The 26,365-nt window shown below is 37.8% G+C and overlaps 1 protein-coding gene across 1 annotated transcript; it reads left to right on the forward strand.

Annotated features, from left to right (window-relative positions):
• Positions 1 to 1,103: 1,103 nt before the first annotated feature.
• On the forward strand, positions 1,104 to 20,221 carry LOC105828274 (WD repeat-containing protein 63). The gene is made up of 13 exons (XM_036289624.1): positions 1,104 to 1,285; positions 2,069 to 2,315; positions 2,632 to 3,063; positions 4,024 to 4,347; positions 4,689 to 4,937; positions 5,144 to 5,302; positions 6,944 to 7,276; positions 8,039 to 8,162; positions 8,872 to 9,246; positions 9,470 to 9,698; positions 11,204 to 11,504; positions 12,239 to 12,589; positions 13,036 to 20,221. Exons 1-13 carry the CDS (start codon positions 1,104 to 1,106, stop codon positions 13,276 to 13,278), a joined length of 3,549 nt encoding a protein of 1,182 aa, XP_036145517.1. The 3' UTR covers positions 13,279 to 20,221.
• The last annotated feature ends 6,144 nt before the right edge of the window (positions 20,222 to 26,365 follow it).

Here is a 26,365-nt window from a genome sequence, read left to right on the forward strand (position 1 = left end):
TTTCTCGATAAAAACATTACATGAATTATAAATTAACGTTCATTATATCATTTTCGGTTATTATATAATAAGATAAAGGTATTGTCAAATTTGTTGTCGATTGTGTTAACGATACCAGATAGCATTTATATTACTGCAATAATTTATTGCATTTGACAAATAAAAGTTTGCTTTGGCAAACGAATAATATTTTATGCCATGCGTAATTGCATTTCCAGCCAGTCGGCCGACGAACCTTTTAATTACAATCCCAAAATACTATACGTACCAGTTCCAACATTGCAATTGCATTACCTTTTAATCAAATAAAGAAAGTTTTACTTCTCTTAGAATTATTTTAAAAAAATAGATATTTGGAGAATTTGTTGCGAATATCGCTAAGAATGCTAATGCTTACAATTACGAATTTTACTTTCTTTTTCTTAATGCTATTATTATTTGTTACGATAAATCTATTAATTCATATTATCAATTGACGATGTATCGCATTTAAACGACGAATTGGTCGCTGTGCAATTAAATTGCTCATTGAGTTACAAAACGTTTCGTTAACGCTGACAATACCTGTGGTATATCGAGTCTGCGAAATGGGTTAAGTGCACAGACGACCCGTTTCATTCGCCTGATATAAAAACAATTAAATCGCCCTCGTCGCTTGCGCTCGCACGTAAAAAATTTCGAGGAAAAAATTGATATTCCGAAATGTCCATCCACTTCGCGTTACGCGATAGACGGAGGCCCTCGACAATGAAACCCGAGATTTCAATGTTCAATCAAACTGCAAATGTACTTAAAATTTTGTTAAGCCGCGACGTGTGTCGTCTGCTGCGTTATACAGTTCGGATTAAAAAATTGTTACATCAGCGTGGATCGAACCAATTCGCTCGTTTCGACGATCGGACGTGAAGATTTCTTCTGTCTTTCATCTCGTATCGCATTCGAGTTATATTCGCCGCACGTCGTATCGATTCGTACGCACATTACGTGTACGACGTATAAGTACATACATACGTATCTACGAACGCACGTGGCTGTGCCTTTGCACGTCGATTACATCAATCGAGTCCTGGAAACGTGAAATAATCGAGCGGGCAGTTTACATCATGGGGGAAGAAGTACGCGCAGCAAATACGGAAAGAATGACGGGAAATGAAAAGTTTCAGGAGCTCGATACCGAACAGGAATACAGATACGATGACTTTTTCGAAGCGGAACAATCTTTTAGCGCGGAGGAAGAAAAACCTTGTGATGAAAAGGAATGGAAAGCGGAGAGAAAGCTGTGTAGGTTATAGTTCCCGAGAGAAAATTTGACATAATAATTGATAAATATTTTATGAAAATTTAATAACAATATAATGTACATATATATTTGTAATGTGTCTCTTAGATTCACATCAAATCAGATCTTAATGCATTCGTTCATTTTACTTCGATACTCTGCGACAAAAAACTAAAGTTAAAATGTAACACTAAACATACACAAGGTTTGAAACATTGTGCGGGATATATTTTTTTTTAATTTGCATGTAGTGAAAATATTTTGTAAACTCAAAAAACAAAGACTCTTTAATGGAAATACACTCTGTTAAAGCATACAACGTGCTGCAATCGAAGGAACCACGTCGATAACGTCAAACGTAGAAATATTGAAACTTTATAACGAATGGGTTAAAATTATGTGCCGAACGAAGATCGATGATGCGTATCGGATACGCGTGTCGGGCGGAAGTACGCACTGTGTTAACAATGAAACGTAAACTTAGCCAACCGTAAATATGCTCAAATATGAATAACGATTTAAAGCAGCGAGTTGGCAGAAATAATGAAAGAGATTATTGATTTTGGTTTATTTAAATGTGAATTATATGAATCGGATAAATACTAGATTAATTTAAATAACTTGTTAAAATAAAGTAACTGAATTATTTTAATCAACTTGCCATTTTTTAATTTCTAAATCAAAAATTTTTTAAATTTCACTATAATAACAATTACTTTATTTATTAACATCTATATTACCTTAAAAATTAAAATTATTTTTGTTATAATTTTTTTTACTTTTTCTCTAAAAATTACTCGTTTTTTCGTGCTATTTTATCTGTTTCATTATTTTGTCAGCTGTACAAGATTGGGAGACAGAGGCGAAGAAGAAAATTCGTATAGAAATGGACGATCCGTCAATGGCAAGACGGAAAACTATCCATGATCTCAGCGCTTATGCTTCTTCTGGGCCGTCAGTGAGCGACATTTCGAAATTTAACGCGATGCAGATAACCACGGAACCATTGAAGAAAATTCGATATTCCGTGTCGATGGTGAATATTTCAACGTGCCAGCGGTTTATTTTATTTTCAAAACTTCAAGTTATTGAATTGTTCTACCATAAGATTTTAAAAGAATTCACGGAAGGAATTCTATGGAATTATATCTGAATAAGAAATAAGCTGTTATTAGTTTTAAAATGTATTTAATATATCACACATATCTATTTGTAGATATGTGTATATATGTAAGATTTATACAGAGTATTCTTATTTTTTTACGAAACTTTTTACTAAAAGTTATTTCTTTATGAGAGAAAGAAAGAATGTACGTTAATATCAAGACAAATTTATGTTGATGTAATCTTAGGGAATACCAGGACTTGCGAGAATCGATCTGTCGCCGCTGACGCAGAAGATCGTCGGCTGCATCATTGGCGAGGATATTACTACAGAATATCCATGGGTGCAAGTTAGAAAGGATGTTATAGAGGATAATATAGATTTACATTCTGAGAGCAGCGATTTTCTGCCGGTAAAGGACGAAGTTTACGGATATCCCGACGAAAAGATGTTCATCGGCTACGCACCGTCCTTGTCCGAAAAGGGTCAATTTTACATTGTTCTCACTGAAGAGGGTAGAGACGCTGTAATAAAAAACATACAAGAAGAAAGAGAGGATCACGAAAGTCGCGTAAGAAGTGCGCTCTACAAATTTCCTAGCCAATGGCACGATTTGGGAAGCGGTGTCGAAGTCGATGCCAACGTTGCCAAGAACACAAGGCCGTTATACGAGATTGAGGTTTGCAAAACGTTAAAGAATCATAGTCTGATTCATTAAAGAGTCATAGTTGCTCTATTTTGAATATTAAAAGGCAGAGTTCGGTGTAACATTAAAGAATCAAAGTCTGGTATAACATTAAAGAATCAATCTACTAAATTTTTAACTAATTAAAAATAATTGATATAAAAAACATGTTTATTTTTAAAATTTACGAAATCTACTAGTCTCTACAGAAAAAAGTATTACTTTAGTAAATAATTAAAAGATTCAGTGAAATAATATCTAATTTAGAGTTCTTAAAAACCTGAGAGAAAATTAATCTTAAGGGTTGTAAAAATTAAATTTTAATTAATTTTCTAAAATAATATCTTTTAAAATGTATAATAATTGACTGAAAAATACTGATTTCTTCAGCAGTTAATAAAAATTATATTAGGGCCGTGACGTGTCATGTATTGATTAAATCTCGAGTGTTTTCGAATGTAGCATCCGTCGAACGACTCGCGACTTTTCATTCCGTCAGAACTTTTTTGATCGCAACTTTGCATATATCTATTTGATCAACAAATTCATATTCGTGTTGAACAATGTAGTACGTAAATTTTTGAAAATTTTATCACGTTTCAATAGCGCACATTACCAACATGTGATTCGTGCGTGGGTATTGATAGTTTGCGTTCGCTAATTCTAAGCCGCAGTATTAAAGCGATTATCGTAAATTTCTACTAAACCTGCCCCTATAAATATTATTCTCAGCGAATCGACAATATTGCAGCGACCCATTCACAAATCGCAATAAATTATTTTGTAATCACTTTATCCTGATTTTAATCGAGCAAGAAGTAGTTTATAAATTCCTCAATGCTCGCGATTGTTTAATCATATTTGTGAGAGGTGTCGTATGTGAGATATATTGTATAGCCCGCATTGTCGATGATGCGCCGGACGATCATATCTTTCGCATTTAATTACGATCAGGCTATATGTACCGCCGATTTGCTGAACGTGCCGATAAATCTAACGGACAGGAAGGCGGACGATCAGAGGGACGGATACATCGAGTTACTACCGAATAAACGGCAAATATTTGAGAATGTATGGCGTAAATTGGTAAGCAGCTATACGCAAGTGACGCCGATCGTTCGACACAACGAGGCGCAAACGGCACCATCGATACCTGTCAATTCCTGGTACCAATATCTGTACGAATACGAGACAGTCGATTTGTCTACTTACCCCGAGGAAAAGATAGACTACTTGAAGGATTTCCTAGAACGCTACACTGACGAAATGTGCGATAAGGTTACAAACTCATTGATTTTACAATATTTCAAATAATGTATGATTAAAATACAATTAAGGGTTGCAAAAATTTCTAATTATAGATATATGTTATTATATGTATACAAAATTTAAAAACGTACTGTCCATATATTTTTCGAAAAAAGTTTATGTAAAAATAGTCTTTTTTATAAGACCTGGCAAGAGATCTCTTTAAAACATCTAGATTCTAATTAAAATGTACCGTACAATTTATTATAATTTAATTACAAGACTAGTTACAAAAATATTTAATTTTTCTTAAATAAGAGCTTAGTATGTGTAGGAGATACTCTTTCAATTTATCTACTATTTTGTCATAGGTTTTAATGAGTTCCACGTGGGATATTTATACGAATGATTATGCCAATTTGGTGCGCAATGAAAAGGATACGCAGGCACCGGTGCCGATAGGTTACGAAGAACACCAGAGCTATTATGACAGAAAGATCGTTGTGGACAAAGTTATCAACGATCTTTGCTGGCATCCGTTCTGGACTGGAACGACGATAGCTACTTACACGCAACATGCGAAGGGCGAATATCTAATAGGTCCCAAAACTTACGACGAGGTTTGGCAAATGTCGCGAATTACTTCTAAAAATTATATTTGTTTCGTTCGTAAGGATCTTCTAAACTAGCTAATCTTAAGGAAAATGTTATTATCAATATGAAACATGTTTTTTTTTCTATTGACCTAGAAACACATCCTCATAATATATAATTATAATGTAATATAATTTTATTATTCAAGATTACATACGTTTTTCATAAACAGGTATTCTTAGCCTGCGAGGGCAACAATCGAGTACTGATATGGTCCTTCGATGACTGCATATCACCTAAACTAATTCTCGAAAGTCCTAGAGAAGTCACATCCATTGCCGTCTGCCCTCACGATAGTAACGTCATCGTAGGTGGTTGTAAAAACGGCCAGGTGATCAAAATAAATTCTATTTCTTCCACCCCGGCACATATTTTTACGTTGTTGTAGAATTGAGAATAGAAAAGAAATTGTGGGAAATGACTCGGCAACAAAATCACATATGAATATTTTTCTCATTTCGCGAACGAGCGGCAATCCACCGACGCCGATTAACCCGTTACTGCGATACACCCCGATTCGTATTCGCGTTCGCCTGACACGTCATACCCGCGAATGAATAACGCGACACACGCGCATATTCGTAAACAAATTCTTCCAACGGACGGCAGTCCGATGGTACACGATCGATATCAATCACGTATATCGAAAAACACATCGCGCGGGATCCACCGGGCGCTCTGCCGACTTGTCACTGCGCGCCGCGTTTCGGACGTGAAAATTCGAAAAGTGCCGCGCGTCGGCAATCATGGCAAACGCGGAACAACGAACGTAACGCGAATATCGTATGCGAGCCGGGATCACCTGTCTCTATTAATCCATCGCGACGATCCTCCCTGCTGCTCTCGATGTTCCACAATGTTCTGAATATCTGATGACACCCGGGACACTCGTCGATTGGGCGATCGAATATTGTGAAACGCGCGTATTAGAAAAACGCGAGGCTGGCAACGTGAATATCCAGAAATGCTCTAATCCCGGTTGCGTCAGCTGAGTAAAAGAAATGTAGAGAATGTCAAACTCTTCATATATATTTTTAATTGATTATTTTTTTGCACGTTTCGCTTGATATTTTTTTAATATAATTTTTAAAACCCCCCCAAAAATTTCGTTCACATACAGTCTTTGCGCAGATCAGCATAGTCAACGCATCTGCAATCGCGCAAATGTCAAATAAAAATTTCCCAATTATACAGTATTATTAAATTATTTGAGCTTTATGATCTCAATACTCATTCCGATTTTAAACCTTGTTACAAAAACTTGTAACTCAAAAAGAAAAAAATAATAAAACAAAAAAACACCTTAAAACTGTACAGCAATTAATATAAAACAAAGTGCAGGTTGCAACCATAAAATGTTAATAAAAATAATAAAATGTTGATGAAAACGATAAAAAGCGTAGAAAAACGATTTCAAAATACGGTTACGTGACTTGTTTAATTTTAATGCTTTTATGACGCACGAAAATACCATAACGGCATTTTATTAAAATATTAATAAGAATTATATGAAATAAGGTTAAAATAATTACATTTTAATAAAAAATTGTATGATGCAATTTTAGGATATTTAACATTCTTTTCGACAATTCATAATAGGAAAAACGCGAAAATAAGGATGAAAAGTTTAATTAATTCACGTTTATTTTTATTAATACGAAAAATAAATTTCTTTTGCTGTAAAAAAAGTGTTAATTGAATTTATTGGCAATTGTTTCACAATTTCCTAATTTTTTTAACGCCCTACTATTTAAATTAAAAACTGCGCGCATCTTCTTAATAGCCTGCCACTATTTGCGAGCTCAAATTAGCAAATTTTAGACGAGAAGAAGCGTCTGCGAAAACGTGTGGGAAAACATCTCGTTACAAGCTGCGAGCGTGAAACTCAAAAGTCTAGGCTACAAAGCGATACGAGACGAGGAGGGGGGGAGCGAACGAACGACGATAAAATCCATCCATATCCTTACCGTAGATCGCCATCTGGCACATACCCGGCAAAATCGAGCAGGTGGAGACGGTGGTGGCACAGACGAGCGCCCAAGTGAAGTACAGGGTCGCGATGAAAAGCTTGATGACATGGATGCGCGAGACGACGGCAACGTCGTTGATCAGTCCGACGGCGATGTCCGCCCTCAAGTACAGCCAGAAGGCGGGTATCACTCAGATAGTCTGGGTGCCCTCGCATCACAAGGTCGACAAAAACGGTCGGATCACCTCCTTACCGGAAGACGCGACCCTGGACGATCTAAGTTGTCAGTTCGTAACCGCCAGCGAGGACGGCACGGTCGCCTTTTGGGATCTTAAGTAAGCGCCGTCTTTACCACATGTCTTTAGCACATTTATTATTTAGTGCGAATGCTCTTAGAGTATATCATTTTTTAATTTTGAACAAGTTTTATTTTACTGACGAAAATAATATTTTTCACATTCAAGAGCAATGCGTAATGGAATAATTAAATATTTACAAAAAAAGCTGTTTTTTTTTTTCAAGAAATAAAAAAATACAATGTTGAATACATTTTGCGTAAATATGGTATACACTTTTATAACAAGTATCAAGTATGCAAATTTATCGATACATTTGCAGCGAGTTTATTTGAGAATCTACAGAAAAATTAGAAAAGAAATTTTTAATCTTTAAAAGAGAATATTCCATGCATATAAAAATTATTCCTTTTCTGCTAAATAAAATATATTTTAATACAACTTTATTCAGCTTGAACTTTGAAGATTGATAGTTTTATCAAATAAGAGAGTTAGGAAGGATATAGATATTCCTGTCGCGTTGCTCTCGAATAGTCCATCGGTTAAGGATTAAACGTTGGAGAAACTAAACGTGACCCTCGAGGAGCCGCATCGAATCGAATCGATTCGGACAAATTTTCCTACAAACTCTATGGCGCCATTCGGCTCGCAAGAATAAGAAATAGAATATTCAAAAGACATTTCCAACGTAACCGAAGAGAATCGTTTTCTTTTATCTTTCACTTTCGCGATACCCGACATCGCCGTGTCAAGTAGAAACGTCAAGTCGTTTTTCTTAAAAATGCAAAGGCAACTCGAGCAGCTGGCATATGACGGCGGCTCCGGTCGACCTGAACCAGCAATTGGTAACCACGAGAAAGGCTCGTATCTCCCGGGACTGGAAGTTAGCGACTTGGAGTGTTCGACGGGCGCGAAACTTGTCGCAGGTGAAACGTTAAAGAGCGAGGCGCCGTCTCCTTGCCTTTCGAGTCCTCTTCTCCGGACGCGGGACGACGAACCGCCTTCCGCTTCCTCTTCCCCATCTCTCGCCCTCATCCTTCTCGAGAAACTCTCCCGGTCTGCGGAACCGTAATGGTCCTGCGACTTGACTCTCCTTCGCTCCTCGATTCTCCGAAGTTGGCGTTTATATGGTCCGAAAATGGATAGACCATCCCTCTATAATCGTTGATCGGTATTCAGTCCTCGCTTCCAGCGCTTCCCGCATCCTTTGCCGTCCCTTGCCATCCGGAGTAGTCCTCCGAACCTGCTAACTCTCAAGCTCTCCTTGGCCTCGTCGATCTCTGTTGCGCGCTCAGTCGGGTGCGAGGGAGAGTCGGGTGCGCTCTTCATTTCGGGCTGCGCCACAATGGCTATGTAGATGCTCCAATACTAGTGAATTGTTTCCTCACTTGATACGAGATTAGTACGATATTTACGAGATTACACCCTGTTATATATCTCGCCGGGAGAAAGGAGCGTATTTGCGCGATGCTGTGCCGACAGGGATCAATTTCCGAACCAAATTCCAATAGAGGATTAATAAAAGTCTTGCATTTAAATAGGCAATTAGCTATAAAACTTATTTTTATAATCTTCTAAATAGCTGTCTTCATATATATTTCAATGCTATAATATTATTAACGAGATAACGTTGAGACATATTTCTTGTTTTTGACGGGGGACATTGTTCTGAAAGGTGGCGGCCTTCGGAGAAGGACATCCGACAAGTTCGTAGACGGAAGAAAAAGATTCATCCAGATATTCAGAAATCCATGGCGCATCTCTCGTCGCCCTTCAGGATCCTCGATCGCGTCTTCAAGCCCGACTATATCCTCGCGATTCAATATCCGGACGAGAGCCGACAGTTCGTGATAACGACTCTCAGCATGTACAATCCAAAGTTTCGCAAGGAACAAGTCGAACCGTTCCCGGTGGTAAGGGACGATCTCACAATTAGAAAGTACTACAGACCCATAATCGAGAAGGCGAACTATGTTATGGAGCCGAAGATGCTCATCGGCACCGTCGAGGGTAAAGCGGACTATACTCGTGCGACGCTTTCTCGCGACTCAATTTCCGACCGTTGACGTCTACGGGTCGAGACACGACACGATTATACCGGGAGTTCATTAATGTTAATGCAATTCAGATGTGATTAAACACAATTAATTACACTTAAATCTCCCTAAATAAGACTGATCTAATTTAATATCAACGGCAGTAAAGTGGATTAAAGCGTAAACGACGGCAACAGGTGATTTCGGTTGCATAACGTGGACCGGCTACGAATTCGCCACTGACGCGAGCGTGAATCGCGAGGTGGCACGGTGGCTCTGGATAAAGAGGGTGCACGACGGACCGGTCACTCACGCGGCCAGATCGAATTATTACCACCAGGTGGTGGTCACGGTGGGCGGCAAGATCTTCGCCGTGTGGAGGGACGATTTCGGCGAGCCGCTCGTTTGGAAGAAGTCCAACGTCGGGTGAGTGAAAAAACTCGCGCGGGGGATATCGCCCTCCCCCCGTTTGCTAAAGCAAACTGAACTTCCGCTTCCGCGGCGTCAAAGTAAACGCCGGGCGCTAAGTGATTCTCACCGTGTGCAGAGAGGAGAGAATGGCGGTCGAGGATTTTAAAAAGGCGAGAAAGAGAGGAGAAGGGCTCTGTACGCGTTAAAATAACCGCGCGGACGAGCGGAATCGCCGCGCGCGGAATTGCCCGCGGAGGAGAAATTACTCCTCGAGGAGAAACGTCAATACCGCGAGAGTTAACGAAACATGGTCATGAATATACATAAACGCCGCGCCGCGCGTTTCGAGTTCGCGTTTCATTCGGAATAAAAATAACGAGCGAGCCCGCGCGATAAATTGCCACGGTGTACGGCATGTAATTGCGACGATAGCGTTTCGCATTGCCCTTACACAAGCGCCGATGACCGCTCGCCCGTTCGCATTTCACGCGCCGCGCATAGCTTTCGACGGCGCGCGAGAGAGAGCCGAACTTTCGGTATGATCTGCATGACAATACGATCATAACTTACATTTACAGCACCCGTGTGCTGTTACTACTCCGTTAATGAAAGCTATTTTCGATGTACGGCCGCTCGCGGTCGGCACGCCGCAACAGTCATTATCGAACGTTGCCGAACCGATACTCCCGCGATTCAAATACAAACAGTCTATTTATTCTGTCTCATTAACTCTGTATACTTTTATTGATTTCGAGGGAGCGACGATACACATCTGTTATTTAAAACCTAAAAAATTACTATAGTACAATATTAACAATTGGAATATGCCAAAGCAAAACATTGCAAGTGCCTTTTCTTATAAATTTTCAGAACAAAGAAAAAGTTATCGTAATAACTAAAGGTATAAACAGCCATAGTCTCTGTAAAAATTTGTGTAATCACGTTTTAATGTTAAAAATCATATTAAAGTAGTCAAAATTTCAAAATGTTAAAAGTCCAAATAAAAATCCACAGTTGCATCGTTAATTTTGTCGTTACTTATAGAAAATATGTGTACAGGAAAAGAATGGTTTTGCTAAAATGTCAAAAAATTTAGCTAGATAAAATATAGATCTGCAAATAATTGTTGGACCATGAAATAATTAGAACGTTGAGAGAATGCAGAACGTTGAAACTGATTGTTAGAATGTCAAAACTTTTTATTAGCGTTGCTCATCATGTTTGGATGTCCGAACAAAATAATTTTCAAATCTATATCCAGTTAAAATTTATTATCCAATAAAAAAATTTTCAGAAGCTGTTGCAAAACTGCTCTTTTGGTACACATAACAGAACATAGCGATAAAACGTGTTGTTTTGTATTGTATTTGTACAATTTGGCACTTGCAATGTTTTGCTACAATATACTTCAATTAATAAAACCGCGATATGTCAATTTACATACGTGACCGAAAACAGCATATCGGATTAGTGCTGATCAGCGTTCCATTTTTACTTTCGTCGTCGTTTATCGAATGCAGATACACGGCGTGCTCGTGGGGAATCATACGCCCGACCGTTCTGATATTGGGACGAATGGACGGCACCGTAGAAATATGGGATCTCGAAGTCAAGAGCCACGAGCCGAGTTTCACGCAGAGCCTGTCGGGGAGGATAATTACGGGCATCTACACGCACGAGCTGCCGCTGGAGCCGCAGTGTATCGGATTTTGCGACTTCAACGGCTCCTTAAGGACGTTCACCGCGCCGCGTGTCTTACTGACGTACGACGTGGGTGACGTCGAATGGATGAAAAAGTTCATCGACCGACAGGTTCAAAGGGTGAGATAAAAAGGGACACGACGGCGATGTATCGACAGCAATATCGATTAAACGTCTAAACGAAGTAACATGAAATTTATGTCTCGCGAAAGGCAAATGTGTCTTTATTAGACGGAAGGAATTGCATCAAAAGCAGTAAAAGCCATAATAATCAAATATTTTGCTCCAACGGAATAATCTAATTATTCCATTAAGAACAAAAAATATACCGAAAAAATCATTAATGAAAATCGTATTCACGAAAAAAACTTTTCTGTTTCCACATGCAGTAATTTATCGTAAATTTTACTGTGTGCCAATAGCAGTAAAAATTTTTTTACTCCTTCTATCCAATTGTCTATTTCCGCGTATGATCAGATAAGCGAGTTTCAAGCCTGGCAGGAAACATGGCGCGAAGCAAATCTCGAGACTATCGAACTGAAGATGAGGTACGGTAAAATGAAGGAGGAGCAAAAGCGTTTGGAGGAAAAGATTAAAGCTGAGACAATCGAGGCGACAGAGCGCGTGATCACACCCAAGGAGCGAGCGGTATACGGTCGATCTAATATTCCACATTAACAAATAAATCTAATGATTTTCATTCTATTCATAGCACGGATAACCGCAGTCGGACGACTCGAACGTTTATAGCTGCTTAAATAACGGCAAATTCCCTGATGTCATTAGTTCAGTCGAGCTATGAAGGAAGCCGATCTCTCTCTTTTTCTGCTAAGTTAATTTCGTACTATTCACAGCGTCGGAAGCCCTGGCAGTTCCTCGAAGAAGCCAAGCAACGATGGATGTCAATGGAAGTAAAGCGCATGCAGCGACTGATCCTGGAGAAAAAAGGTCTGAGGAAAGACGTCCTCGAGAGGCAACGCGCGCCGATTCTCAGGTTGCGGCAGGAGGCGAGGACAAAGAAACGCAAGATACGCGAGATTCTGAATCTGCAGGACAAGATCTTTGAGGAAACGATCGCGTTCCTCTTCCCGGAGCAGTATCAGGAGCGCAGAGAAACTTTGTTGCCGCCTTTGCCAGTTTCTGTGGCCGACAGACGCTTAACGATCGACGAGTTCATTAAGAAGGAAACCGCTCTTCAGAAAGAAGTACGTCAAGGGAATCAATTAATCTTACGGCAATCCTTTGCAAATAATTAGCGCAGTATTGCGCTTTATAAATAATATAAAAAGCATACGCTCGTAAAAAGTGTATACATTACGACGTAGAGTTAAGAAATCGATACGATCGCTCACAGACGATTAAACATATCGTAATAATGTTTTAAAGACGTTATACGAAGTGATAAATTTCTTTCTAAAATAGTCTTGCTTATATTTTTTATTTATTTAAAGTAGAAAATAGTGCAGATAGTGCAGATGATTTTTACCGACATACATTATATTGAAAAATTAACTTTGTTTTTTATGTATATGAAAAAAATTTATACTGTATTTTTTGCTAAAGTTCAATCTCTTATGGAAAATATTCTACATATCAAAGTATTTATCTCTAAGCGTGTCAATGACATTAAATAATTATTCTTTTCATTTAGGAAGTTTTTGTCGATCCTGATGAAGAAATTATATACAATTTTCTGGAAGTGCAGACCGAGGCCCTGGCCAAATTAAAGATCACGCCTTTCGAACGCACGTTCAACTGGCGTAAAGTACTCGCGCAAGGGAAGTCGAGGAGAAGATCGATGGACATCGAACTCAAGAAGTTAAACAAGTCGAAGAAGATGTCCAAAGTGGACGGTGCTGTAAACGATGCATCACGTCTTGTCTACAGCGTATAAAACGTGTACGGAGATACGTCTCTATTTTACATTTTGACTTGCGTTTTTTTTTTTTTTTCTGAGATGTCAGATTTGTAACTCAGATTTATACAGATTGATTTTTTAAGTCAATTTTGTTGGATTTGCAGAAGAGAAGAGAATTTACTGCACAAAAGATTTGATGTGCTAAACGGCATGACGCAGCGATTTCTGTATCAATTTATTTTTAAGTTGGACGACGTTAAAAGCTCGAATGTGCAACAATTTTTACTAAGTTTAAATAACTACAATGTAATGTATTCAATTCAACGTAATTTTGTAACTCGTTCCACGAATCTACAATTATCATATATTTTGTTAGTTATTTCTTTTTAGAAATATTTTCAATTTTAAAATTACGTCTAACATTTTGATTGCATTTCTGATAATGCACGTTTCAATGTAATAATGCTGTTGTAGAAAATAAAACTACGTATCTACGAGCGTCACGCAAGTTTACTTTCAGAGACCCCTTTTAATCCCTTTAATCAGAACTGTACTCGTGGCTGTACTAATGGCCACCTTTGAAACAAGTAAAGTCCAGAGTCCACAAATATAATCTGATTTTGTAAGTTTACCGAATAAGGTGACGTAAGGAGAAAACGGGGTATTCCGGTCAATTCTCTTACCGTCGTATCTGAGAAAAGAGAAATGCGTATCTTTAGATATTTCCGGATATCGCAGGATCTAATGTGCAAGTCATCACGGTAATTGAATATGTCGATAAACATGAGATAAACATGACAGCGAAGAAAATGGAACGTTTAAAGATATAGAAGGGAGAGAATATTTTCTTCAATATTCACACAGATCTTTTATTAGAGTGTTACACATGAAAATTCAATTCTGTATTGATCTTAAAGCGATTTTATTAAAAAGAATTTCAACTGTATTTAATTACAATAATTTTACGTATATCATTTACATCTTCATTTTATTCATAAAGATCTGGTGACATTGCAATCAATATATACGAAGTAATTACAGTAATGATGTCGCGTGGGTAAAAGAGGCAAATGTGACAGTTAAGGGAGACTGACGATCTTCGCTAGGGCGAAAAATGACGCAAAGGAATGTCTGGAAGCGGAAAAGACGAAGGGATGGAAGGTAGGTTGGTAGGTAGGTCGGCAGCACTCGACGATTTTTCATAATTAAAGCGGATTAAAACTCGGCAGCGGGACCGTAAATGAATTTGAAATTTCAAACTGGGTGCGCTCGCCTCCGCTTATCCGTCGCGTCCCCCGCTTTCCTTTTGTCATTCTTTCCCGTCGTAAACGGATCTACGAGGGACCGTGGCCACCAGCGCGACTTGTGTATGGCGAATTTACCTGCTTTTATTTCCCCGGAGTAACACACTTCCCCGATTTAATTTACCGCGATGTCTATTCTTTTGGCACAAATGATACTTTTAACATCCAGATTCAAAGATACCCGTAATACTTTTGAAAATTATCCAAAATTAGACAGCCGATTACGAAAGTACGAATACACTCTAAAAGTAATATCTATAATTTTGGATAAAATAAAGTTCTACATATACAATGTGAAAACTTTACATCGCTATTGTCCAAGAAGTAAAAAAAACACAGCTTTAAACGAAAAAAACGTGTGAGCACGCATTATAAAAAATATTCTCGGATTACGATATATATTGTTTAATGTTTTGATCTCTCTCTCTCGCATCTTTATTTTCTGCATGTGTATCGATACGCAGGATAAACGGGTTTAGCAGCAGAACGGCCTGCATGTTTGAAACATTGTAGCAATAAGACAAGTACCAGAAGGGCGAGAGCAATTTTCGACAAAGGTCGAAAACAGTTTTGTACGCGGCGGGGGACAAGTTGTAATTACTCGAAATAGCGGTGCTTTGTTCTGATCCGCGCGTCAGACGTCGGGCGACGTCGACTCTCATTTCGACCCTTCCACCGTTGCGTACTTCTACTACCGTTGAAAGGTGAGTCTGCACGTGCTTCCATAATGGCGATAATGACCGTATAAAAATTACGCCGCGGGTGAAAAACAGGGAGGCAACAAAAGGCTCGTCGGGGAATAAAAGAATTTTACTCCCCTTACATCTACGCGACACGCATCTCTATGAATAATTATATTCACGTATTAAAATAACTTATTTTCGAAGGTGCACACTTTCCTAAAATTACTTTACTTATGGATAAGACGACGACGTAATAGAGATTAATTATAATTAACAAAACAATTAACAGAAATTATTCAAGAGTTTGAAGCGTGTAATGTATTGCCGTACAACTTTAAGAGTCTTTAAACGCTGTAAGTGAATGTTCAAAAACTATGTTTGCTCATTATCTTTAACACGCAACCAAATTTAGGAATAAGAGAATGGTAACATTTAATTACTTTTACGTGCACGTGAACTCCACAGCGCTCGGGAAGTTTGCGCGCCCTACGCGCGAGTTTCCCTTCAATTGCCCTTACTAGGTGGAGGTGAGAAAAGCGAGCGAGACAGAAAGAAGGGACGCGAATCAAGAGAATAGGATTAATAAATAGCAACGGATTATTATCGAAATGTAGAAATCGGAACACGGGCTGTGCCGGCAAGTTTCCGAAACTATCCGCACGACCTTCTGCAACTGACTGTCGCCTTATTGCCTAAGTTCGGAACATCCCAGAGAGAGGGTGGGTCACGTTCGTTCTTGCGTACAAGTATTTCTCTATTTTTCTCGCGACACAGGCTTCGCTTCTGCCTCCCTCTTCCTCTACCCAACCCCTTTCGGTCTCTCTCTCTCTCTTTTTCGCTTGCGCGCTTCCTTTTTGGAATTCGCTTTGTCCTGAACGATTCAAGTTTTCCCCGGGCCGGTCATGAACAGTATGCGCCGTACGGGACGATCGTTTTCGCAACTTTTCTCCCGCTTCCTTCCGCCGAACATTCGGTCCGTTTACCCAACTGAAAATCATCGGCGACGTGGAACACTCGGCACTGGTTCAACTCTCACGTTCGTAGAATCTATTGCGCGGTTAAACAACCGGATATACATATGTGTGATATTCTATCGCATCCAAGAGTAAATCCAAGAGAAGAATTGGCAAGAGAGAAGAAATGTAATAGTAAAATTGTTCCATTACGATCAGCGCAACCGCGATGACGAATAGGCCAATGCATCACGTTCTTGGATCGATTACGATAAGAAAATACGTTTGCTTCATTTCTTTGAGTGCTATGCTACTTATGCACTTATGCGTGTATTCCTATTATTTGCAGTAGCCGAGAGGTATGTGAGTAGAGATATTTCTTTGACTTTTGTGTCAAAGTTTCAATGTTAAATGTATCATAAAAAATATAATATGATCTCTTAAAATTTTAATTATTTTATGAATTATTTTTAGCTGCCCCGAGAAGAAATTGATTTTAAGTTCGTTAAAAATGTATTGTGAAAATTTTTAATATCTTAGTTTTACAATATTATACAATAAAATATAATATTCTGATCTAAGTATAAAAGATAAATTGTTCAACAAAAACCGCGGAAGTTTTGACAGAATCATTATTTTAATTAACAACAAAAAAAACAAAAAGAATTACATGTGTCATCTTAATTTATTTTTTGTGCACGTATATTGCAACGTGATTAATTTTATTGCGAACCAACGTTTTACATTTTCATGTAAAAATACAACTTTTTTTTTTTTCAATATCTCACCTAGTTGTTTTCAAAATATATTCAGCTGTAACGTTATTTACGCAAATGCAAATATATCAGTCAATTCTCTCTCGATCGTGTCTAAAAACGCGGATATCCCAATATGGACAAAAATGAAAAAAAAAGAGCGCTTTCTTTCGTCGCGACCGTAATATCGACGCTGACAGCACGACGGCGCGCGGTACTTTTAATTCTCTGCCAATTAATCTCTCTCGAAATCCATGAATTAGTCCCGGTTCGGAACCGCAGCTGTCCGTGGACGGGAGGAGGCTTTTCGGCGATACCGTCGCGTCGGTCCATCCGCGCGAGTGATAACGAGGATCGTAAAATTGCTACGGTGAACGATGGACGCGTCGATTATTGACGCAGCTGGGATTTGCCTGATACCAAAATCCGGTGTAAAAACCGTCGACCGTTCTGTTCACTTCATCCGGCATTTACTCCGACGGATCAATTTTTAACGACACTCCCTACGAATCGGTAACGCGAGACGTAACTCGTCACAAGAAAAAAAAAGTGTATCGTATTGATCACATTGATTTTTTCCCCCGATATTTTACGATTCTCTACTAGAGCGACAATTAAATTTTTTAATGAAATATCGTGGAAGTATTCTTGCAAAAAAATACAACGTATTTTATGTTGATAGTTAACGAAAGTATTTGTTGCTGCGTTAATTTTATTTATAGATTAATAATATAATTTAAAATTATTTAAAAAGATAGTTATATTTCATATAGAAGGGAATTATCTTTATTACACTTTATGCTATTTTATTGTTCAACTATTATCATTTATTATATTATCATTTATTAATTTTATTACTCAATAAATAAATAATAATATAATTTTTTCAGTTCTTTCTTATAATCAGCCCAGAAAAAATACAAATAACGGTTAGATATATATTCCAAATACACGATACTCTTAATGCCACTTGTAAAATTCAATAAAATTTTTTTTGATTCTCAACGTGTTCATACATAATTACAGAAATAGTTTTATGTTAATTATTTTAATTTAGATTGGCAATTCTTTTAGTGGTCAGACTGTGACGCGTTCCTGAAAGGCGTCGACATAGGAGCTCGGTATATTAACCTCGGCGCCGTCGACACCTCATACGGATCATTAACATTTCACACGTATCGTAGCAGCAATTAACTCCCCAAACGAGCTCTATAATTAATGAAGAGGGATGAAGGAATTGCATTGGCTCACTCCTCTGCGCAATCGACCAGGGAAAAGATTAAGAGCTCGGTCACACCCTTCTAGCTGCGGATTTCCATGATTCCCTTAAATACAATCAGTCCGCACATTTGTCTTACGCTTGACAACGCGAAACTGATTGCCATCGGGATAAGTTATTAACTCATTCAATATCATCTTTAATAAAACTCCTGCTACATGTGAATTACTGCATGTAACCAATTGTATCGAGGAAATGACATGCAATGTCAATAAAGGATGAATAAAGATAACAACGCGTAGAAAGGAAATTGCATATGCATTCACTATTTTATATATACATTAGAGATATGCAATATTCAAATGAAATGCGATTTGTCGATTCGCTGAAATGAATGATAATCTCGAACTATTAATTTATTATTAACGAACTTAAAAAGCTGCGTCGTCTCTACATGTAATACGCGAATGTGTTACATCACGTTGACCCTTCGTTAGAACGTGACATAAGCGCCGGCTTGTACGAGCAACCTAATTAATTCCAAGCGCGAAAAAGATTATTTAGCGGGGTAGGGGGAAGAGGGTGACATTGAACGTGCCTCGCGCTTAAATAAGATGAATCTCAGATTTACGAGAGTGGCGAGCGCGATATTTCAACGATAGCGGGCCACCTCATTTTCTCATTGTCTCTATTAACTACCGGGCATAGCCCGGAAATTTATAACTCAGACGGGAAAAGAAGCCGACCGGCGAGCTGAAGGAAGGAGGCCGTGCCCGCTGGCTCGACGACATCTTTTTTCTTAATTCATTTGCCGGGGATTATTCATCAGCCATTACGGCGCTAACGAAACGCGAAACGGCGCAAAACGGTGTGGTGAAGAGAGAGGGGAGGGGGTGGCAAAGTGTGCCGTCGCGATTGCCTTTCTACATTTCGAATGGGAATTTTACGGCGCGCGACTTTGACGGGAAAAAGGAGGACCAGGAGGAGAAGGAGAGACAGAGGAGGGCCTTTCGAATTGTTAATGCGCGAGAAGCTGTCTCGACTTCTTTCCATTAACTTTAGTAACTATGTAGCTGAAGATGTACCGCCCGAAGAAAACCGTCTCCCTGCCTCCTTCACTATTTCATCCTCTCGACTTTCCGTGCGTCCCCCTACCAATTCTTACTCTCGTCCTCGTTATCCTTAATCTCGTTTGCACGGTAACTCGTGCCAAGGACGTTAGATAGAACGATACGATATCACGAAAGACCATCTGTGCCGCAGCACCCGATCGACGTTGCATTGCTAATGCAATAAAGGTCAAAGTTGAGAAGAGGAGAGTTCTGCTCTGGTCGATTAGAATGGTTAGAGAAGAGGTGTTATATCTCACGCTTATGCAATTCGTTTTGTTACGCGTACGTGACTCTCCTATGTCGAAATTGATTCCTATAAACAAAATGAACAACGATGTCGAAAATTGAAAACGAAAACTCTTTATATCACCAAGATACCGGCGAGAGCAACATATGAACATTAATAACATCAATTATAATTAATCTTTTAAAAAAAATAGTACATACATATAGAAAGTGCATGTTAAAACAGTTTCAAAAGTATATTAACTCCAAATAACATGGAACATTCGTGTCGATTCCATTTCAAACCTCATAAATTTCTAGGAGACCCTTTTAATGATATGAATAACGTCTTTTTTTTTTTTTTAAGAAAACTTTAATGCAGTGGTGATATGAGCATAAAATGGCGATGTAAAGTTATCTTTTAACCATTGAGGGAAAAAAGTTGTGAACGAGTGACTCGGATGTGTTATCGGAAAAAGGTATTTTATTTAATAAATAAATAAACATTTTTAAGCTAAATCTATATCGCATGCTCAAATGATTAAATGTTAATTGTCTCATTCGTCTCATCCACGTAATCCTAGACTGCTACCGTAGATGAATTTTCGCTTAAGTGCTAATTCAATTTAGTTTAATTTAATTATAAAATTCTGATAGTAAAATATTATTTATTAGAATTTTTTACAATAAAAGTGTTAGTTCATTTATATTCTACAACATATATAAAATAAATAAAAATCTAAGAAAAATTCTTCAAAGTATTAAAAAATTCTAATTATATAGGTGAATTTTCACCTAGAATCATATTAACGTCAAAAAAATGTGAGTAGGTACTTCTACTTCTTAAAGCTTAATTGCCCGGAAGCATGTTCGACGACGCGTACAAAATGTCCGAACGACACCGGTAACATTTGTACTCCGGTAACGGCAGTCTCGCGGAATCCAACCGGAAGGATAGTACATCTCGCGAGGACACGCGATAGCTTTGGTACCCGCAGCTGTGGCAACAGAACAACGGTCCGACACAAGAAGGACGAGCGGCGCAGCGCGCGCGTCCGCGTCCGGCATCGTTGAATTTCAAATCGCATCGTCGTAGGTACATCCTTTACGACACACAGTACAGAGAAATTCGAAGGGAGAAGGAAAAAGTAGCTCACGGCGAGAGAGCGCGTAGGACGGAAGGGAAAATTTACATGCAACGAGAAGAAGAGATACGAACCGGCGGAAAGAGCAAAGGGCCAGGAATATATCCCAAACTTTTCAGGTCTCTTTTTTCAGAATTCCAATGAGTTCGTCGAAGTTGTGACTAGCTATATTTATATTGACACTTTGCAAATATAAAATTACACTCTTAATGGAATTAGGATAAAACTTGAGCTTTCTCAGGCGTCACAATTTTGCATGTCCGAGGCAAAGAGAGAGAGAACGTACGCTTTTCTCTACTTTATCTTTCTTGACATAAATTTCAAATATCGACATATCGACAGTGTGAGGCTCTAGTTTCAGTCGTTATTTCCACGTAGATTCGCTTCTGTACAGTGTGAAGGAAGCTAGAAAGATGAAGAGAAATAAGAAAAGAGAGATAAGATAGAGGGTTGAGGTAAGGGGCATTCAATAAAAAAAAAAGCTAAATTTTTCTCGGCTACTAACTACCATCCTGGAAGGATTTCATTTATAGAATTCTGAAGTATTCATGCGCACGAATTTTCTAGTTTAGCTTATTTTTGCGTACAAAAATCTAAAATTATTTCAAGTAAGATTCATGTATCAAATTATATTTAATCTTTTCAGAGGTAAATGGCACGCAATGTTATGTAATTCAGCTTTTAAATCTATTTTTATTTCCTTCATTCCTGTAACTTAATAAAATCTTTCTATTTCTTTATCTACTGCGGTTTATAATGCAATAATTTTACTTCTTATATGAAATACTTTCTTAGAATGAATAGGAATACCTACTACTTTAAAACGTTGAGACATTAGTGACGATATAAATGCACTTTAATCATAATATTCGCGGCAACAAGTAAAATAACACTTATCTATAGATTCGGAAAATTGCATCGAAAACTGTCGATGTGAAACGTTTAACCGTCGTCTCTCTCCGCTTGTCCCTTAGGGACAAACAAACAGAAGGAACTGAAATTCTCCCTCGGCAGCACTTTTCCTTCCTTTTTGTGAGAAACATCGAAGAAGCGTGAACGAGTCGGTTTTCTGTTTTCTTATGGGTTTCTCCATGACGGAGCGCGCGCCGGGAGTAAGAGGGTGTATCCCGTCGTGTTCTTTTTCCCCCTGTTTTTCGCGGGTTCGCTCCTTAAACCGCGCGTATATAAATCGTCGTGATAAATTTTCTGTTAATCTGCGAGCGTTAAAGTGCAGGCGGATTTTTGCCGATTAAGGCATCTCGGGAAGATTCCGCCGATTGTAGAATAGAATTTTGCGTGACACTTTTATCGAATACCGGAAAGAAAAGGAGAAAGACAGAGTGCACATTTTAAATTGAAATGCAATCAATCGTTCGAGAAAGAAAACTTTTCTGAAAACAAAGCACAATGCGAAATGAAACAATCGTTTGTTATATTTAATCACTCACGTACATTTTTTCAAGATTTTTTTTACCTTACAGCCAGTTATAATTGTTAGAGAAGTATCTATTATTTTCTGGTTAAAAAAAAAAAGCTACGCGATTCTGATACGCTCTGGACATTGCATTGCGATCGACTGGCGCGTGATTTATTGGCCTGTACCTGAACGTCGATCTTGATGCCAATGACGATGTCCATTTCGCGAAACATAAATGCGAAATGTTCCGTTGAGCGGAACAATTCGGGCGATCCATCGCCGGGTCCTTGCGTCCCATTGCATTGCTATTTGCTGAATTAGGCGGAATATTAAACGGGGCACTCGCAGCAGATGCCTCGTCGTCTGACGTCGACTTACGGCTTCGCCACGGAATCCTAGGGGGTCCCTACCTCGGTGCCCCTTGCTCTGCTGTCTTCGATTCGGATTATACAGCCCGGGGCGACGTGCGAGTGTTGGTACATGAGTGTGTGCAGCAATTTATCGGTTACCTAACGGGATGGCTATCGGTTATCGCTAATCGACGATCGCTCGGCCTTATTCGATTACACGCTAATCACTGGCTCGACCCGATCGATTACGGCTAGTCTACCGCTTCCGAACGTCCTGCGGCTATCGGTACCCCCGGTGCCGTGCGAAGATAAAGGGAGGAGAAATAAATATGCCCACCAACCCTGAAAAACCGTATTTTGACCGTGCGTCTTCTTTCTTTCTTTAGTACCAAAGAGACCAATAATCGCGAGGATCACTTTATACTGCCTTTTAATCAAGTAAATCGTTTATTTTGTTATTTTACAAATTAATTATGCGAGACGTGTGAAAAAGTATACAAAGCTTTCGAGCGATTTGTATTGCCAACATTGCGCGAAATATTATTCATTTTTAATAAACATTTTTAGTAAGAGAAGAGAAAGATCGCTAAACATGTTATTATTTATTAACATACACGTGTTAACGTAATCGTGAAATACCTGTTTGAGCAGTCAAAAACGAAGAAGATGCACAAGATACACGAGACGGTATTCATGGTATCATAAACTCGCTGAAGATATTATGGAAAAGGAATTGCTCCGCGATGTAAATGCAATGTTTCTGTAATCGCCACGAACAAACTGGCAGGATTATCGCGAGGAACGCGCGCGAGCAGCGAAAAGAAGAGGAAATATCCGCAAAGAGACACCGGGATGAAGAGAATCGTACAAGATAAGCGTCCGTGACAAACGAATGGATTAATAACAGCTGCTAGAATACTGTTAGCGACGTATTCTTGCCGTTCATCGTTTCTCTCCCTTGACGAAGAATGAATACGTAATAACAAAGAATACAAACGGTTCGTTGTTCTCCGGTGTAATATCGCGAGATTGCCCTGTTCCGCAAACAAACACGTTGAGACAACGAAGATTGCCACTTTGTCTTATCTACGTTTCGTTATCGATGATTAGTCTTGCAATAACAGAATATTTTGTCACAAAGTTAAAATATTTCAAGTTTCTTCCAGATAAACTCGATTGTCGAGCAACTACCGACAACAATGATAATTTATAATTTCATGTACATATATACAATCAGATTTTATATATATATATATATATATATATATATATAATTATACATATTTATATATTTAATTATATACAGTATTTTCTGTAATTTAATTGTTTAAAATATTGCAAAATATAAAAAAAAGTTGTTAATTTCGAAGGAGCAAATATCGTAATAGACAGTATTATGCTTTTATTATTTTACGAGATTATCTAAATATGATTTTTATGTGTTTAAATTGTTTTATTTATAAACTATACAAAAATATACACCCTATCTAAAAAAATATTGATGCTCTCCAAATGATTGAGTTACAAGAAATATTCTGTATATAAACTTCTTTTATCAGGATTTTATTTACATTTTAGTTTAACCAATTTTAAATAAAAATAACGTCCTTTCCGTATTATACGACAAATAAATGAGCAAACTAACTCTTATATTCGCGACGTTGAGATATCGATATCATTATCAATGTCATACTATTTTACGTAAAAACAGTCTCACATAACAACTAATGGTCGTCATATTTGAACAAATATTCTCAAGGTTCTCTATGAACCGTGGATTTTTCCTTTGTTTCACGAACGGCTACACCGTTACAACGGTGGCTGTTATCGCTAAGTTGGCGGATCGCGCCGCGGTATCGACTACGCGATTTATTTTGCGAGCGGTAATGCACCGTACACGACATCGTATAAAACTATATTCTTCCTGTCGCATCGACGTGCGAGCGGGCGGAAGTCTCGTCGGAAAGCAGCCTCTTTCGAGAATATTGGAACTGCAAAGCCGCTTAACTGGACAATCTGTCGTAAATATCCAGCAAACGCTCGGCTTACCGGTATAAATATATAATGCGGACTCTCCTATATACACATGCATCCCGCATAGACCCCGACCGACCGGTGTCGGACAACACTGTTTTCGAAAAAGTATATCATCGCACCCGCTTCTCCCTGCGAAAGGTGAAGAAAAAAACATGCGAAACATATTGGTACCGCATGTACAGAGAATTTTCTCATAAAATTTACCCTGAAAATCGTGGTAGTCGTAGGAAATTGAATTTCGAAGAATTTTATGTGAGTTCTCTGATTCATTAATATCGATTATATATTTTAGCACAGTATGAATATAAAATACGTTTGATTACTTTTGTTAAACTGTACAGTGAAATTTCAATAATTTTAAATATATTAAATAGTTATAATTCTTCATTTTTTTAATAAATGCTAGGTAGCAATAAATATGTATAATAGATAATCTTATATAAATTTTATGATGCATGTGATATTTTCAAACAAAAAATTCTCTCCGTGTATACTTGTATGAGCAAAGTCTATAAACAGTTTTTACACAAGATGGACAACGTTTACAAGGAAAGTCTCCAACTCGGAAATTCAAACACTTGTGAAACTTTGGCAATACATGACGCCTGATATGTAATAATTTTTTTATTGTCGAATTTGCCCTGAAATTTCCGCTTTGTGTTTCGCATAATATTATAAAATAAACGAAACAGATGGTGGATATGTTGCAAATCCAAACAAAGTGTGACTTTATCAGGATAAAATCGAACGAAAGCAAGTTCTCTCACGAAATGACAGTCGTATCCAACAATGAATTTAACTTAAATCGTTCATTACATTCAGACGGGCAGACCCTGTCGCGTGATTGCTCTTACCATTGCCACGAATATACCGCGGTCAAATTTACAAGCGCGCTTCTGCCCGTGTTGCGGTGGCGAACGAGCGTGTAACGCACCCCCTTGTCGTTCATAATACCAGTGTATACGATTCCCAGTGATTCATTCACTACAATCCATGGGGCATCGCCGAACGTTAATCGTGTTCAATTTAATCCCTTTGCGACACCGAGTCCTCGTATCTCTCGTCATCGCGCACATATGAAAAACAGAATCGCAAGTTGGATCATTAATAAGGCTTGGAGAAAAAGAATCGTTTTATCACTGTGGAATTTGATATTTGATATTTGCTTACTCAGACGCAAAAATACATCCAGGTTAAATTAAAAATTAATCATACCGTAATATCAACTTTGTTTTATAATATGATTTACAGAATGTTTGTGACACGGTTATATTTAAGCTTGCAAAGTCTACCGTCTGTTGGCGAATTGAGAAAGTTGTTGACGTCGAAAAAAGAGATTATTATTTTAGCCGACTGAGAGATAATGTGAACTTTTAAAATATCTAGAAAAAAAACTTTTAGATACTATGTTTTTAAAATTCCTTCTACATTTCACGTACTAAAAAAAAAGTTTAGTAACAATAAACAATTTTTGATAATATAATTTTAATAAACGTATAAATAAAATAATTAATTATTTAGTAATTAAAATAAAAAAACTAACCTATTAAGTTATTAATATAACATAATATTAATAATCAAACAGTTATTAAATAACTTGTTATATTAATCGTTTAATCGGAATTAATTTATCAATGCTTAGCTATTATTTAAACTTGATTATTATTGCAAAATCCTTTTTTTAGTACACATTATGTTCAATTCAATATTATGATCATTTCACATATGCGTCACAATGTTAATGCAAAGTATATCAAAATAAATATATCAAAAAAGAAACAGAGAGAAAGAGAAAAAAAGAAAAAGAAAAACAACTTTATTTTCACAAATATACTAAAACTGACAAATTTTATAGAGATTAAAAATTTTTCTTTACGATATATTAAAATTAAAAATTTTTCGAGTGTCATTCTGATTACGGCC

The sequence above is a fragment of the Monomorium pharaonis genome, chromosome 7 (genome assembly GCF_013373865.1).
Source record: "Monomorium pharaonis isolate MP-MQ-018 chromosome 7, ASM1337386v2, whole genome shotgun sequence".
NCBI lineage: Eukaryota > Metazoa > Arthropoda > Insecta > Hymenoptera > Formicidae > Monomorium > Monomorium pharaonis.

Coding starts and splice junctions, on each gene's coding strand:
- LOC105828274 (XM_036289624.1), top strand. CDS start 1,104: ATGGGGGAAGAAGTACGCGCAGCAAATACGGAAAGAATGACGGGAAAT. Junction 2,316..2,631: donor TTCGATATTCCGTGTCGATG/GTGAATATTTCA, acceptor ATGTAATCTTAG/GGAATACCAGGACTTGCGAG. Junction 12,590..13,035: donor AAACCGCTCTTCAGAAAGAA/GTACGTCAAGGG, acceptor CTTTTCATTTAG/GAAGTTTTTGTCGATCCTGA.